The sequence below is a fragment of the Syngnathoides biaculeatus genome, chromosome 22, assembly GCF_019802595.1.
Source record: "Syngnathoides biaculeatus isolate LvHL_M chromosome 22, ASM1980259v1, whole genome shotgun sequence".
NCBI lineage: Eukaryota > Metazoa > Chordata > Actinopteri > Syngnathiformes > Syngnathidae > Syngnathoides > Syngnathoides biaculeatus.
The window spans coordinates 2677108-2692995 of record NC_084661.1 but is presented as its reverse complement, the minus strand read 5'-3'; the positions used below and the strand labels follow the sequence as shown (position 1 = coordinate 2692995).

The window sequence follows — 15888 nt, the reverse complement described above, 5'->3', positions numbered from 1 at the left end:
TCTTCCTCCAAACACGGTTGGTGGAATTCTGGCCAAAAAGTTCCATTTTGGTCTCATCTGACCACAAAACTTTCTCCCATGACTCCTCTGTACCATCCAAATGGTCATTGGCAAATTTAAGACAGGCCTTGACATGTGCTGGTTTAAGAAGAGGAACCTTTCGTGCCATGCATGATTTCAAACCATGACGTCTTAGTGTATTAGCAACAGTCACTTTGGAAACGGTGGTCCCACCTGTTTTCAGGTCATTGACCAAGTCCTGTCGTGTAGTCGTGGGCTGATTCCTCACCTTTCTAAAGATCATTGAGACACCATGAAGTGGTATCTTGCATGGGGCTCCACGGTGATTGAGATTGACCGTCATGTTTAGCTTCTTCCATTTTTTAATGATTGCTCCAACAGTGGACCTTTTTTCACCAAGCTGCTTGGAAATTTCTCCGTAGCCCTATCCAACCGTCTGGAGTGGTACAATGTTGTCTCTGGTGTCTTTGGACAGCTCTTTGGTCTTGGCCATGTTACAAGTTTGAGTCTTACTGATTGTATGGGGTGGACAGGTGTCTTTATGCAGCTAATGACCTCACACAGGTGCATCTGATTCAGGATAATACATGGAGTGGAGGTGGACTTTTAAAGGCGCACTAACAGGTCTTAGAGGGTCAGAATTCCAGCTAACAGACAGGTGTTCAAATACTTATTTTCATTGTGATTTCTGGATTCTTCTTTTTAGATTATTTCTCTGACAGTGGACATGCACCTCCGATTTAAATTTCAGACCCCTCCATGATTTCTAAGTGGGAGAACTTGCAATATAGCAGGGTGTTCAAATACTTATTTTCCTCACTGTACTTCAAGTGGCAATTACTGAACAATGGTTGAGTTGGAAAAAGAAGTCTTAAAAGTGCATGCCAACTGTTCCCTTTTTTTTTTTTTAAATGTTGTGGTGGCATATCTTTTTTTTGCGAGTGTACTTTCCTACTTCCTGTGCTCACACTTTGTAATCGCACTGTAGTAGTCCATTCCATTCCAATTCCAAAAAGGTGCTACCTCGTTTCAGTTTGGCAATAAAATAACAATAATAACTAGCAAAAACAATCTGAGGATCTTGAAAGTGCATTCAGTGGATACTTATCACTTTTATATAAACACTATATTTTTCTTTTTGAACCTATGGTTGTCTATAATGAGACATATTTAGAGTGGGCCCTGACTTAACAGCAGGTAAAACTATACCCCAATCAAGCATGTTAACATCATAGATTTAAGATATATGAGCATGTCTATGTCCACTAACAAATAATAATTTCGACTAACATATATCAAGGTTCTAAGGTGTTTCTAAGCCTGTGGAAAACAAGAAAGACAAGAAAAAAAGATCTTTATTATTGATCACACACACATTAACCTTCCAAATCACCAATAATTTACTGACATGACTTATAGTTTTCATTTAGGTACGTCATTGAGAGGCAACTGCAGTTGAACAGAATTGTTCACGCTATGAAATGACAGCAATACAATAAAATTACATTCATTGCATTTATACAGTAAATGCAATGATTTTTGTTTCTTCCTGTCTACTTCGATGGAATGTACAACATCATTAGTGGGTGTTGGAATTCTTTTTCATATTCGTACATTTTATTTCACACCTCACAGATGATCACAATGTGATCATTTGATATTATAAAGACAATCTATGACCCACAATTTACACAAAAGACATGCAGGAGACACCAGGTATTAGTCAGTCTTGCCAAAGGTACTGTAGCTATTTGATCATCTCAGAATAACAATACTGTGTGGAATTACTGTACTTAGTTTACTGATTGTCTCTTCATAAATTTTGTAGGAAAATAATATTAAAATAATGATGCGGCTTTCCCCCTGCAACCTTTGTGAGGATAAGCGGCAAAGAAAATGGATGGATGAATGGATGGATGAAAGGATGCGGCTTTCCACATAGCTTTCCATCAATACTGCAATTAAAGCCTGACATACTGTAAATATTAAAAGTATCATTCTGCAAGTAAGACCCTCTCCTTAAACTTTTTTTCTCACAAATGTGAAGAATAAATTTCATTTTTCATCTGGTATTTTTTTTCCCAGTGACTGGTGCAATCCATACAATACAATATTACCCCTTCACATTCTCACTACATTTCCTTGTACTGATCATTTTCATTCCAATGGCACTCAGGGTTACAGTAAATAGTCAGCCTGGTTGTGTATTTTCAGGTGCATGATGGTCTTGGTTATTTCCATGAATGAAGTGGATATGACAAAATTGTTTCCAGAGCTTAGATTTTCAAAACTGTACAGACATGTTGCTCTTGTACCATTCAAAACATGGAGAATTCAGACTCACAACAGGAAATTACACCTTATTGTAATGGCGAAGCCTTAAACACCCATACTGAAGCCATCAAAAAGGGAGGGGGGGTGACATTAAACCAGCAAGCATGACGGGTTACAGTATGTCGCATTGGAAACCTTTTACAATGCTGTATACATGTATACTAATACCACAAACAACACAACTATTTTGGAGGGGATTAGGAATGCCACTAGAGGGATGCAGAGATTTGCAGGAGGGTTCGTGTGCACTCACACACCAACAGGAAAAAAAGAGAAGACTCAGGACTCCAAAAGGTCATTCATCAAATCTTCCATCCAGGATGCTCTCAAATGAAAAGGGGACAAATTTGAAACCCTGGCCCGAATAGAACTTGTTCTGGAACTCCACCCTGAATGCAGAAATTGAGCAAAATAAGCATGTGGTCAGTGTGGAAGTTTAGAAATGTGGAAATGTGGAAAATGTCTCACGACTAGTAGAACAAATAGCATATTTGGTACATGCATAGCCTCATAAATCTATGATATGAAGCCAAACTCTAAACAACACAAATACTTTGCTTCTGTTCTACATTCTCTCCTGAATAGAAATAACAATAACAATTAAAACATTGCAACACAAAATGTGAAAAAAAGTTAATGCCTCGATTGGTATTTATACCAGAATTTGCAGAAACATTAAATAGGCACTTCCTAAGTAATACTCCTTTATAGGCTAAAATACTCTGCATAATTCTGCTATTTGACAAATAAAAATGGCAATGAGGAAAACAATACATTAATATTTTTGTACTTTACAGAGACAGAAATGAAATCCAAAGTGTTATCCTGACCAGCATCAGAATGTAGTTTGTTCTTTCTACTGTAGTACACACAGAATATCAAGCCACATCAGCTTTTTGGTGACCTATTCAGTAATTCAGTGTTTCACAAACTTTATTGAGCAAACTTATATTTTACATCATTCGTATCTCACAAATACATCATCTAACAAAAATGTCACAAAAAGTTTGAACACTGAAATAATAATGATGATCTTGTCTCAATTTCCTGAGTTTCAGTGAAGAAAATAAGCATTTGAACACCCTGCTATATTGCAAGTTCTCTCACTTAGAAATCATGGAGGGGTCTGAAATTTTCATTATAGGTGCATGTCCACTGTGAGAGAGATAATCTAAAAAGAAAAATCCAGAAATCACAATGTAGGATTTTTTTTTCAACAATTTATTTGTGTGATACAGCTGCAAATAAGTATTTGAATGCTTGAGAAAACCAATGTTAATATTTGGTACAGTACCCTTTGTTTGAAATTACAGAGGTCAAACATTTCCTGTAGTTGTTCACCAGGTTAGCACACACTGCAGGAGGGATTTTGCCCCATTCGTCCACACAGATCTTCTCAAGATCAGACAAGTTTCTGGGCTGTCGCTGAGAAACACAGAGTTTCAGCTCTTTTCTAGAGATTTTCTATTGGGTTTAGGTCTGAAGACTGGCTCAGCCATGCCAGAACCTTGATATACTTCTTACGGAGCCACTCCTTGGTTTTCTTGGCTATGTGCTTTGGGTCATTGTCATGTTGAAAGACCCAGCTACGACCCATCTTCAATGCTCTGACTGAGGGAAAGAGGTTGTTCCCCAAAATCTCACAATACAAGGCTGCTGTCATGGGAGGGATGGCTGCTTGGCCTTGTTGTTCAACATCCAAATAAAGACCCATTATCCCCCAAAGAGGTGTGTATGTGATGCATTAAAACCCAGGGGGGCAAGCCGGGCAGAGGGGCAAGGTGACCAAACCAGGAAACTGAAACCCGATCCAACACCCTCACCCTCCTGACCTCATACCAGTCCCCTAGGCACCCCTGGATATGTATGGGTGCCCAGATGTGGCGAGTGGGGAAAAAAATATAAAGTGAGTGGAATGTGTGTGTGTGTGTGTGTGTGTGGGTGTACTCTGAGAGTGTTTCAGAGGCATGGCTCCTGCAATTTATGGAACAGCTTTCCACAAGTCTTAGGAGTGTGTTTGATGGAATTTATGACCGTTTTTCCAGAAGGACATTTTTTAAAATCGACACTGATGTTGTTCAAGAAGGCCTGGCTCTCAGTCTTACATTAATTCCTCCAAAAGTGTTCTATAGGGACAGGGTTTAACAAGTTGAACCTTTAACAAGGTCTTTAACCTTGGTTTTTGCACTGATGGACAATCATGTTGGAACAAGAAGGGTGCCGTCTCTAAACTGTTCCCTCAAAGTTGGAAATGTTCAAAATATTGGGCCCTGAGCTCCATTAAAAGACATTCAGAATGCTTCAGCATACCAGGAGATTTTGGACAGTCAAACGGGAAAGAACAGGAAGATAATTGAAGCAAAAATTGAAAATAAGTTAGCAAATAGATGTTTTGATAAGTCTAAAACTGCAAATGAGGATGTTAGCTTCACTGCCAATAAATGTAGCAATAATGTAACTGTACATGACTGAATATGATTACACCATGTCTGTACAAATAACACATTTTACTATTATACCATTTGTTTTCAGATAAAACATTAAAGAAGCATGCTAAATGTGATCCTTGTGATTCGACCCAAGAATGCTTGGAAACCTTTACCCCTTCAAATTCCCAAACATGCAACATAATCTTTTTAAGGAGGTGATAACATAAACTAATCCTGTTATAATGCAGCGGAACAGCTGCTTTACCAAATGATATGCTACTTGTGATCTGTCATGTTTAGTAGCACATAATGTATTTGTAAGCAGCTGGGTTTTTTTTCTGATTAATTAAATCACATCACAACCAAGAATTGTCTCACTGACCTTGAGAATCTTGACAGAACATTTCCCCAAACATAAGACCTGCGATGGCCTCTCCCAGAACTGTTTCTAGTTGTGGTGTCAGAAGTTTTAAATATAGTTGCTACTTCTCAAAACTTTTCTGTCAAATTTCTTTTCAGTAACCCAGTAATATTCAGTCTTATTCTTCCACTAACATTTCAAATTCCATTACTTCAAAATTTATTTTGCCCCTTGCGGTGCCCTTCCTAAATGTTCTTTAGGGAAAACCATCAGAGCTCTCAAAAATGCAAAACCCACTTTTAAATGTCCACTGTAATGAAATGCATGATTTCAAGTATGTTATTAATTAAAAAACGGTATGGACCCATCCGTTTTTTCACCACAAATCATGATTTTGACGTGTATGGCTTTTTGTAACTCCTGCCACGAAAATCCCCTCGAGGGATTTTTTTTTTTTTTTTTTTTTTTGAGAAGAAGCAGGAAGTGACGTACAGGGCTCACTCAAGGAGTCTCGTCTGTTTATACTAGTTTTACCTGCTGGAAGGTAGCTCATTGTTCCTTCGTGTTAGCCAAAATGCCGGCTTGCTGTATTGCTGGATATTGCTCGAACACTTGGGAGGATGAATTCGCTCTCCATACTTTTCCAAAAGACCCAGTTCGTCGTGAAAAATGGATTGCACAGATGCAAAGGACGAGAGCTTTGTGGGTTCCAAATGACAGGTAGGTGTGTATACAGCTACTAAAATAAAAAAAACAATAGTTGGGGGATGGGGGATGTAATCCATAAATCAGGGGTGCTATATGTGTCGATGTGCGCATCAGAAGGCTTCTGTGCAGCAGCGCTGAAGGACGGCCTCTGCAGGCCTTGTGGATCGTAACCGGCCTTGTGGATCGCCGCCGACCTTGTCAACACGGCTTCGGCTGGGGTGGCTCGTCGCTGCGCCGAGCCGCGGTGGCACATCTCCGCCGCAGAGGTGGATCAGACGGGTATGCGTTTTGGGCGTGGCATCGTCGTCGCTCGCTGGCGGCATTTTTATCACCGTCGCGCAGAGGTGGATCAGACAGGGAGGCGGTTTGGCTGTGATCCGCATATCATCTAAATATGGCTCAAAACGATAGGTTTATATTGCCTCAGTCACTTCACTCGGTTGTGAGATGATCTTTGAAAAGAGCTTCCTTGTCAGAAGGCGGGTGTTCGTCTCCCATAGTAGGTGGGACAGCATGTTTTCAATGGCGAATGTCCCAGTTTGACGTCACGGATAGAAGATACAGCCAGTGTGGCGACCTCTTGGATGTCGAATGAGACTTCCGGAACTTTGCGCATGGATGACGTGCTCTCTGCTCATATTTAATTTTACGGATAGATGTTGAAGTGAATAATATGTATTTTTCATTACAATACATAAAATAGATTACGTTTAATGTTTTCAATTGGAAGGAAAACATTAAGAGTGAGACATCAGTTCCATCTAATTTCTGGCCTAAGCGAGTGAGAGGAGCTGGCCAGGAATGTCTCCAACCCGTGGCAAATATTTGGTCTACCAGAGCCGTGAGAGGGCAACACTTAAAATGTGGAAAGAAATGAGAGATCCTCTGATCTGCCTCCCCACACATCTGTGCAGATGGAAAAACTTTTCTTCCTTCCACACACCACTCTGGCCCTGTCATCTTTTGTGTGTATATGTGTGTATGTGTGTAGACAACTCATCGTCATGTGCGTGTGAAGAGCAGGCAGCACAGCAGAGGGTCAATGTTGACTGCTGTTAACTCTGAGCGCAACTATTTCCATTCGCTCATATCTGCGAAAAATACTCCAGGACTCTTTTTAACCTTAGCGGATACCTGTTGAGCTGACATGCTTGTGCTTTATTAACCAAGTAAGATTCTGGGGCATTCTCCTCCGAGGATTGTTGCATGGACTGATGTATGGGATCACAAATGTACATTATCGAGTACAATGTACCTACTATGATTTACTGAACACTGATCCATGACCTGAAAGTCAGGGGGACTAAGGGGTGCATACTTTATGTAGAGGCTGAATTGACGAGGTCCTGCTCCTACAGGTCAATGGCTAATGTTAGCTTCTAACGTGATGCACTGTCTAGCTAGCCACCGACATTTCAATCTTATTTTCTGATAATTTGAAGGATTTTTACTGTGGCCTCTTTCACATCTTTGTTTCTGGGATTACTCCATTCTGTTGGCTCTAAAATGCATGCTCTATAGGGTTTAAATCTGGAGATTGACTTGGCTTGTCTAAAACAAACTACTTCTTTTCCCAGAGTTCATGTTTTTTTCAGTAGTGTGTTAGATAGATAGATAGATAGATAGATAGATAGATAGACAGACAGACAGACAGACAGACCATGCCTAAACATACTCAATATTTTTATGAAGTAAAAATACATGACTGGCCTAACTAATCACTAATCACTGCCTTCGTCCTTTTTGCAATCCTTTACATTCCAGAAGTTTTGATAACATGTTCTACTGGGCTGATGTTTGACTTGTGTGTACTCGATAGTCCAGGTTGTATCAGCATGGTAGAGATGGTGCAAGGAGGTGATGGATCTTGAAGGGGCTTTCAGTTATTTTCAGTGCCTTGAGCTCAGAGTTTGGATAAAAGAAAAGACACACCTTTGTGTCAGGAATGTTTTATGTTCCGTTCATTCTTCATGTGCTTGTCAAGATTGCGAACGACATGTTTGGCAGAGATACTTGGTTCAAGAGGTGAAAAATGACAGTGTACTGTATATGTTTTTTGTCAAAGTAGGATTAATTATCAGATCCCTCTTACTCTGAAATGCACTGGACGAATGTGGTCATGTGTTTCTCACCAGTGAAGACGCAGGGCATGCAAAAAGGCAGACAGCCCCTCCATGATGAGCAGAATGGCAACCGTGAGGGTAGCAAATGCTGCGAAGATGATTGTGAGGCCAAAAAACCCTCCACCACTCCGGGAAGACAAACCAAGGTGCATTACCATGGACCAGAGCACCTCTGACAGCTCTGAATACATAAAGATACACATTTATGGAAACAAACATAATTAGTTTGCTCAAAATACTGCTAAAGTGTACATCATTCTTCAAATTGCATGTATAAAACAGTTGATCTTTTGTTTACAAGTTTTGGTTCTACTTTGTCATTTATCACTAATGGGCTGCCCTTATATAGCCCTTTATTGATGGTATCACAGTGCCCAAAGCACTTTACAAAGCCTCGCGTTCACCAGTTCACACACTAATAGACAAATTGTGCCATGGCAAGTGCTGCCAGGCAAATTAGCGTTCAGTGTCTTGCTCAAAGAGACTTCAATATGCATATTGTCAGAGGCAGGATACAAAGTAAGTAAGTAAGTAAGTAAGTAAGTAAGTAAGTAAGTAAGTAATGGCCCAGTCCTATAGCGTTTGAGGAAACATTTGTAGTCGCCCATGCTCGCAGGGATAGCCGCAGAGTAGCGTTGTTTCCACCCCAGTGAACGTCCAGGCGTGAGCATTTCACGGAAACGATCGTTCCGTTACCGTGTCGTTACCCAGCCTGAGAAAACACGGAACCGAAAGTCCGTTTCCCAGATCTCAGGGCTTACTTTTAATAAAATTCGCCCATGTGTGGAATGTAAAACAAGTTCTCAACGAAATACAACAATCTGTATAAAATGAACCTACATGAACCCCTTTATTTTTAATGATTAAAACGCCCAGCTTTGCCAGTGTGGTTCACAAACTGCACCGGTTTCCGCTTCTGCGCTACGCATGCGCAAGGTCGAGTTATTCATATCCGGATTACTCACACGCTAGTCAAACATGTCGGTTGCTAAGCGTAAAAGGCAAGAGACTGTGTCCCTAAAGACGTTCCAAACGTGGACTATATCTGAAGAATTTATTGCCAGAACCAATGAAGAAGGTGAGGTAATAAAGCTGAGGTGCAGAATATGAATATAAAATCGTTTCCCACCGTTTCCCAGGACAAAAATCAACGGAACCGAAAGATCGGATACGATACTTGCCGAAATCCTCATGCCTGACGTCAATGATCGCTGGGAATCAGAGGAGAACGCCGGTCCGGAAAAAAAGTTTTGAACATGCACAAAAGTTCTCACCGAGACCAGCGTTCATCAACGTTTAATTTTAAAGCGCACAGCGTGTAACCAAAGTGAAACGAACGTCGTTTGGTGTCCATTGAGCGTCATTCGAGTGAACTTCCATGCATATGGGTATATAAACCGATGCTTTGTAAAAGCAAGGTCCATTTAATATTAAGCTACAGTAGAGAGCACCTACGACGGAAGATCCAGAAAGCAGCAGTTCATTTTTGCGGAAAAACTCCACCAGACTATCCTCAACAGCCCGGTCCAGGATCCTGCAATCCTTTCTCTGCTTCTTTTGTCTCTTTGTCAGACCATCCTCACTGGGGTTTGCAAGGTGTTTAGGGTCCCCAGGAGGTGTCACATGGTGCGTGACTTCGCGGACGTGCTCTTCCTCCTGCAGTTGTTTTTCCTCCAAACACATTGCTCGTGATGAAAGAGGCTTAGCTTTCTTACTAGCAGCGCTAGTTGCTGAAGTCCGCGCCCTAACTTTTTTTCTTCTCAGCGGCATGATGCTCACTGTTCTAACTCACGACAAGAACTGAAGTGACTCTGACTTTCCAACGTTTAAGTGCCGGTTCCACTGTAAAAATTATACGCCAGCAAAATGCTTTTCTGTCGTTATTCACCCATTGGTCACACGCTCAACACACTCGTCTTACATTGACAAATTGCTCATCGCGCCCAAATGACGCGTATGCACGTGCTAATGGTTTTTAGGGGTATCTTATTTGGTCGCTGTTACACGCTTTTCGTGCTTTAGACACACTTTTTGTGCGTTAGACACACGTTAAGTCATGCGTTAGACACACGTTAAGTCATGCGTTAGACACACGTTAATCACACGCCACATGTGTCATCTGCGTTTGAGAACGCTGAAAAATAGAACGATTGAAATGTTCAGAGGACGTTGACCAGAACGTCATGGTGTGACGAAGCCTTTAGTAACTGAATGAGCTTGATTGCTAGCAGACTTAAAGGCAAAGGTATGTGGTTGTTTTAAATACATCCATCCATTGTCAATTCCACTTATCCTGCTCAGGATCATGGGGTGCTAGAACCCATCCCAGATAATTTAGGGCAAAACAGATGACACCTTGAAATGGTCCCCATCAATCACAGGGACATATAGAAACAGACAACCAATTGCTCTCACATTACCATCTTCATGGGGGAATGCTGCCAGTACCCAAGTTGGGCTAATGTGCAACTATCAGTAACTTCTTTTAAGTGTATAATGTGTAATTGTCTTTGTTTTATGAGCAGTTAGAAAACCAATCTTAAAAAATTGTAATTGAAAAAAAATCTTTTGGAAGAATTTCACACTATGCTATGCTAAAGTGCTGCCTGTTGTAAACTGCCACCATGCAGCATGAGTACCGCAAATCAGATAAAAACATTGTCCAAACAATGTATCTTTAAAAACTTATTGGGACACTTGTATCCCGAGACACCAGTGGAGAAAGTTTGTGTGTGTTTACACTCACGGGCATGAGCCAGGCTGAGGGCCCACAGACGGAGATAAGATGCCGTGTTGGAAATGCATCCTAGACAGTACTCTATGGTGTGGATGGCCTGATGGACAGCCAAATCACCAAAGTCAAACTGTGGGAGGGAAAAAAATAAAAGATCATTCACCTTCAATAATATACATCCATTTTTGAGCCGCTTCTCTTCATAAGAATGGCGGGAGTGCTGGAGCCTATCGCATCTGTCAACAGGCAGGAGGTGGGGTACACCCTGAACTGGTTGCCAGCCAATCACAGGGCACATGGAAACAAACAACAATTCACTCTGGCATTCATACCTATGGGCAATTTAGAGCCTTCAACTAATGCATGTTTATAGGATGACGAGGTAAACATAGTGCCGAAAATCCACGCAGGCACGAGGTGAACATGCAAACTCCACACAGGCTGTGCCGGGATTTGAACAGCAGCCCTCAGAACTGTGGGGCAGATGCTCTAATATGTGGTGGAATGAAGAACAAGTTATATTGTGTTTTTTTTTTATAGCAAGCTATGCTAAGATAAACTAAATTAGGCTGAGAGGCATCAACATGCCCGACCGGACATGAAAATTGGATGAATTATGTTTTAGGCCATTATTATTTGTATGATTATAAATGAAGTTTTTACTTCTGGCATTAATAAAAAAGTCGAATAGTCTTTGTTTGTTTACTCTGCAACAGCAGTGTTTTTACACCTTATTCAGCCACCCAAACATCATGCAGTCATTTTTTTTCCCCATGCACTCAAGAAACCATGGTACACACTTTAAATTGGTTAAAAGTCCAAACAGACCACATGCAGACATGTTCTTTAGTGATCTGTTTTCTGTGGATTCATAAGTAAATGAGGCAAGGAATTGTACGATATAGAAGACCCATAAGACCACTCTGTATTTTTCTGTATTTTCAGCAGGAGTCTTAGTAGTAGGTACTCTTGATTGACACACTCTGAGTTTAGATCAGAAGCAGCAATTATTCACCCATGTCTTTCATAAAGAAAGCATCAAAGCAAGACAATGTGCACATGCACATAACATTTCCCACAAAGAGATAATGAGGTACAGCATACCACTTACCCTACCTCAGGAGCCTACAAATTCATAGGTTAAATTTGATTGCTTCGCATTCTGTATCCATCATGGTCACAGAGAACAGTCAACTTAGGATAAGGTCTTGGCTTTAAAAGTCACTGCTGAAGAAGATACTGTCTAATCTAAGTTAGCTTTTGTAATCAATTTCAGATAATTAACTCTAGTTTACCAATGATTATTACTATAGTTTACTAAAATCTGGGACTGAAGGACACCACCAGGGGAACAATATCCCTTTCCATTCTTATTTAAAAAATGGTCAAGTTAAGGGTCCATTGAAAGATGATATATACAGTAAATCTGAGTTATGGGTTATTTTCATAAAAGGTGATCAATAGCAGTCAACACACATTGAATGGAAGAGCCTAATTATGTTGTTGCAATACACTAGTAGGAACTGAGTTGAAGGATGAGGCAGATACTTTTCCATTCACACAATAGTAGTCACCAAAATATTATAGTGTTATTTCTGATTCATGAATGAATATGTATAGACTTGTGAAAGTGTCTAAACTATTGAAGTTACATTACTGTTATTATGATTGTATGGGGAAAAAAAGTGTGCAATGGGTTTAATGGGCTGCTAGGCTCATTTATGTATTTGTAGCTGCAGAGTTTGAAGGGCCACATGTGAATTGTGTATATATATATGAAGTTGTTTAAGACTTTCCCATCATGTAATTTTGTCTTGTACTGTGATAAAAAATAAGTACCAGTATATTTCAAAGGGCTGTGACTTTTTGGTCTGTTACTAAGGATTGCCTTTACTAAGGATCCCTAAAATTGTTTATTAACTAACATTTTGAAAATAGGACTTAAATCGTGGCTGTTTGAGCACGGGAGGAATACAAGCTGTTACATTCCAGGCAAATAAAAATGTTCAAGACCCTGAGGACGGTTGCTTTTGTAAAGGATATTGAATCGTCTGGGAATGAATGCATCAATCATTACAAGATACTGCATCATTGTTTTTGTGTTTTGATTTTTGTTTGTGATCCAAGTTCAAAATGTACTGTGAATTGTAGTGCTGAAAGTACAAACAATTAAACTGAGAAATAAACAAATGCAAATCTGCAGCCGGCTTTGAACCAAATAGTAGTTTTTTTTTCCGTAAATCTCGTTTCATTCTATTTGCCCCCCAGGATCATAGACCTGGACATGTTTGTGTATTGTCCCTTTCCTGACTCCCTCCTGGAACAAGACTAGCCTTTCCTGTGTGAAGTGGGCCGGGCTATGGCTCATTGGCACTGATGCTGAATATGGCTTGGTGCTGGCCGGGTTTCCGTTTTCCATGCTCGTCTTTTGTTCTTGGACTCATGGAATTGAGTTCATGGAAGCAGCTTCATTGTTCCCATTCAAAGGGTCTCCAAAGTGTGGCTTGAGAAAACAAAACCAGTCAGTACTGTATGATGTAATGGCAAAATACTTTATGAATAATTGTCTCTGAAATACAAGACACCAACGATGTAGAATATCTACAGTTATTAAGGTGTAGTCTAATATGAAAATTGTAATTGTTCCTCGTTTTATTTGTTTGAACATGTAAATCAATACACCCTTCCATTTTCTATATTTGTTATCCTCATTAGGATCCAATCATAAGGATGAAAATGACCTCAGGTTCAATGTGGATGCACATAGGCTTACTGTGTTAATCGTCCTTTGACACAATGAATCATACTAGTTCTTTCGACTGAATGTAATCATGGTTAAAATCTCTAGGTCAGACAAGTATTTTACAGAGTTAAATTTTCAAGTTTATCGGTTAAATATGGCGTCCCTCGAGGCTATTTTCTTTCTGCTACCTCTTAGCGGTGTCTTTCAAAATTATTATATACAGTACAGCATTACACCCAATCATGCCTTTTAATGGAATTATAGACACATCAACGTCTAAATGACAAACCAAACAGCTCAACTAGGGTAAAAACAATATGTTATTTACTGTGCCCTTTAATGCAATTGTCTAGATGGCCACAAAGATGCACCCCTTTACAAAGTTTCGCTTAAATTGTTTGTGTAGTACAGGTGACTAACAAAGTAGATACCCTGGCAATGAAAATATAACCTATTTGTGCAGTTAAACATTCATTTTTATTATCTGAGAGTCAGAGAATAAAGTAAATAAAGTTAATAAATAATAAGTTAATAAAGAATAACATTTTACAACATTATTCAATCACAACTAAAATTTAAAAAGCATTCCAACAACAAAAATACAGATCTACATGACAGCGGGCAGGCATGCTGCAATACCACACAGACTCTCTTACCGGTTCTTCCTCCGCATGCTTGAAAATAAGAAAAGGTCAAAGATTAGTGTGGGAGTTTTGTAACTGATGTATGCTGCTTCTATTATCTTTCATATCCACCACCACCCCCCAAAAAACCTCTACTCTAGCTATGAAATAGAAGCAGCAATCACGAAACCATAATTCCACAAATCAGTCACCCAAAAAACTCCTTAAACCTCACCAAATGTTAATATAAGGAGGGAATCACTTTGACAATTATTCTGAAATTCAATTAACGTGTTTCTTTGTGAGCAGACATTTGAAGAGGAAAGTGTGCACCATTTACAGATCAGTGATTAGTGCTCGTAAAATGCATTTGGGAAATGTTTGTGTAATATTAGGAGGGTTAGCTAGTTTGATATTTTTACGTGACTGTTAACTAGCAATTTAAGAAAATATTTTGAAGGTCCTCATTCTCTCGTTTCCCATGTTGATAAGCATGTCTATATGGAATGTTGCTGCTTTGGAAAAAATTGTGATGAATGTCGTCTTGTTAAATTACAGTTATGCAATACGTTATCACAACACAAATACTCAGATGTAGAGTGTATCAGACCAGGGGGACATCAAACCTCTGAGTCAACTGGGTGGTATTTTCAGAAATTCCATTCCCTGGTTCTCATGAAAACACCTCAGTGTTTATGTTTCTGAAATGGAAAATCCGACTCTTATCTGCTCTAGTCCATCACAGACCTCCCTTACTATTAGAAAGCCCTCATTACACCATCTCCTCCGACTACCAGGAGAAAACTCTATGAAACTATAATCTTGTATATTCTGTATGTTGTATGTTTTTGCATTTCAAAGCAGTTTGCTTTTCAATTTCATTTAATTGACAAGAGCTGTAATTTAAGAAATGAAAACCATTAGATTCAATTTAAAAATTAATAAAACTACCTCTCGACTGTCTGCCAGACACACCAACCAAATATTCCTATGTATTAGGGCTAGGGTTCTTTCCAACATGCTTTGATTATGAGGGTTTTTACATCATATAAAGAATTGTTAACTTGTCTTTATGTTTCTTTACATATGTAATGTTGTCACTGCAGGAAAGAAAAATTGTCTGGATAGTTTATATTTTTTATGTTAGCAACTGTTGAACTCTGTAGTGGATTATTTCTTGTTAACTTGCTAGCTTTTTCATTCACAGGCTACGATAGTTCAATTGAGGTGTTGTGTCACCGTCTAAAGCTGATAAACAACTGAATGAGCCAACATTTTCTTCAACTTAACCACAACAAAACTGAGACAATTGTTTTTGGCAATAAAGAAAAAAAAGGATTGCAGTTCGTAAATACTTGGACTCACTATCTTTAAAAACCAAAGACCAAGTCTAAAACCTTGGTGTTTGGATAGATTCTGATCTAGGTGATGGTTTGTATATGTCAAGCAGACTGGGAAAAGTTCATCCATGCTTTTATCTCAAGTAGACTTGACGACTGTAATGGTCTTCTGACTGGACTCCCCAATAGGAGCATTAAACAGATGCAGCTCATTCAGAATGATGCAATTCGGTTTCTGACCAGAACACGGAGGTGAGAGGCTATAACTCCAATTATCCAAGTCCTTACACTGGTTTCCAGTCACCTTTAGAATAGATTTTAAAGTTTTGCCACTGGTCTCCTAATAACTAAATGGTTTGGAGCATGAATACATGAAAAAATGCTTACAGAATAAAAACCAGTAGAGCTGTGTGATCGGCAGACTGGGTCAAATAGAAGCGCTCAGAGTTCAAAGCAAATGTGGAGAAGCAGC

The 15888-nt window shown here is 39.5% G+C and overlaps 1 protein-coding gene across 5 annotated transcripts in view; it reads right to left on the bottom strand.

The window, feature by feature from the left end:
* Nucleotides 1–1435: 1435 nt before the first annotated feature.
* The window catches only part of LOC133495261 (V-type proton ATPase 116 kDa subunit a 1-like), a 30440-nt gene continuing 15987 nt past the window's right edge, over nucleotides 1436–15888 (bottom strand). For 2 of the 5 annotated variants that reach the window (XM_061809687.1, XM_061809689.1), the window contains exons 19-22: nucleotides 14110–14127; nucleotides 10723–10840; nucleotides 7986–8157; nucleotides 1436–2744 (exon numbers count right to left, since the gene is read on the bottom strand). In XM_061809687.1, coding sequence (XP_061665671.1) covers nucleotides 2651–2744; nucleotides 7986–8157; nucleotides 10723–10840; nucleotides 14110–14127 — 402 coding nt within the window. In that variant the 3' untranslated portion in view covers nucleotides 1436–2650. Of the gene's footprint in view, nucleotides 2745–3402; nucleotides 3527–7985; nucleotides 8158–10722; nucleotides 10841–14109; nucleotides 14128–15888 lie in introns of those variants that run through there. The other 3 variants (XM_061809688.1, XM_061809691.1, XM_061809690.1) reach the window with 2 other exon arrangements.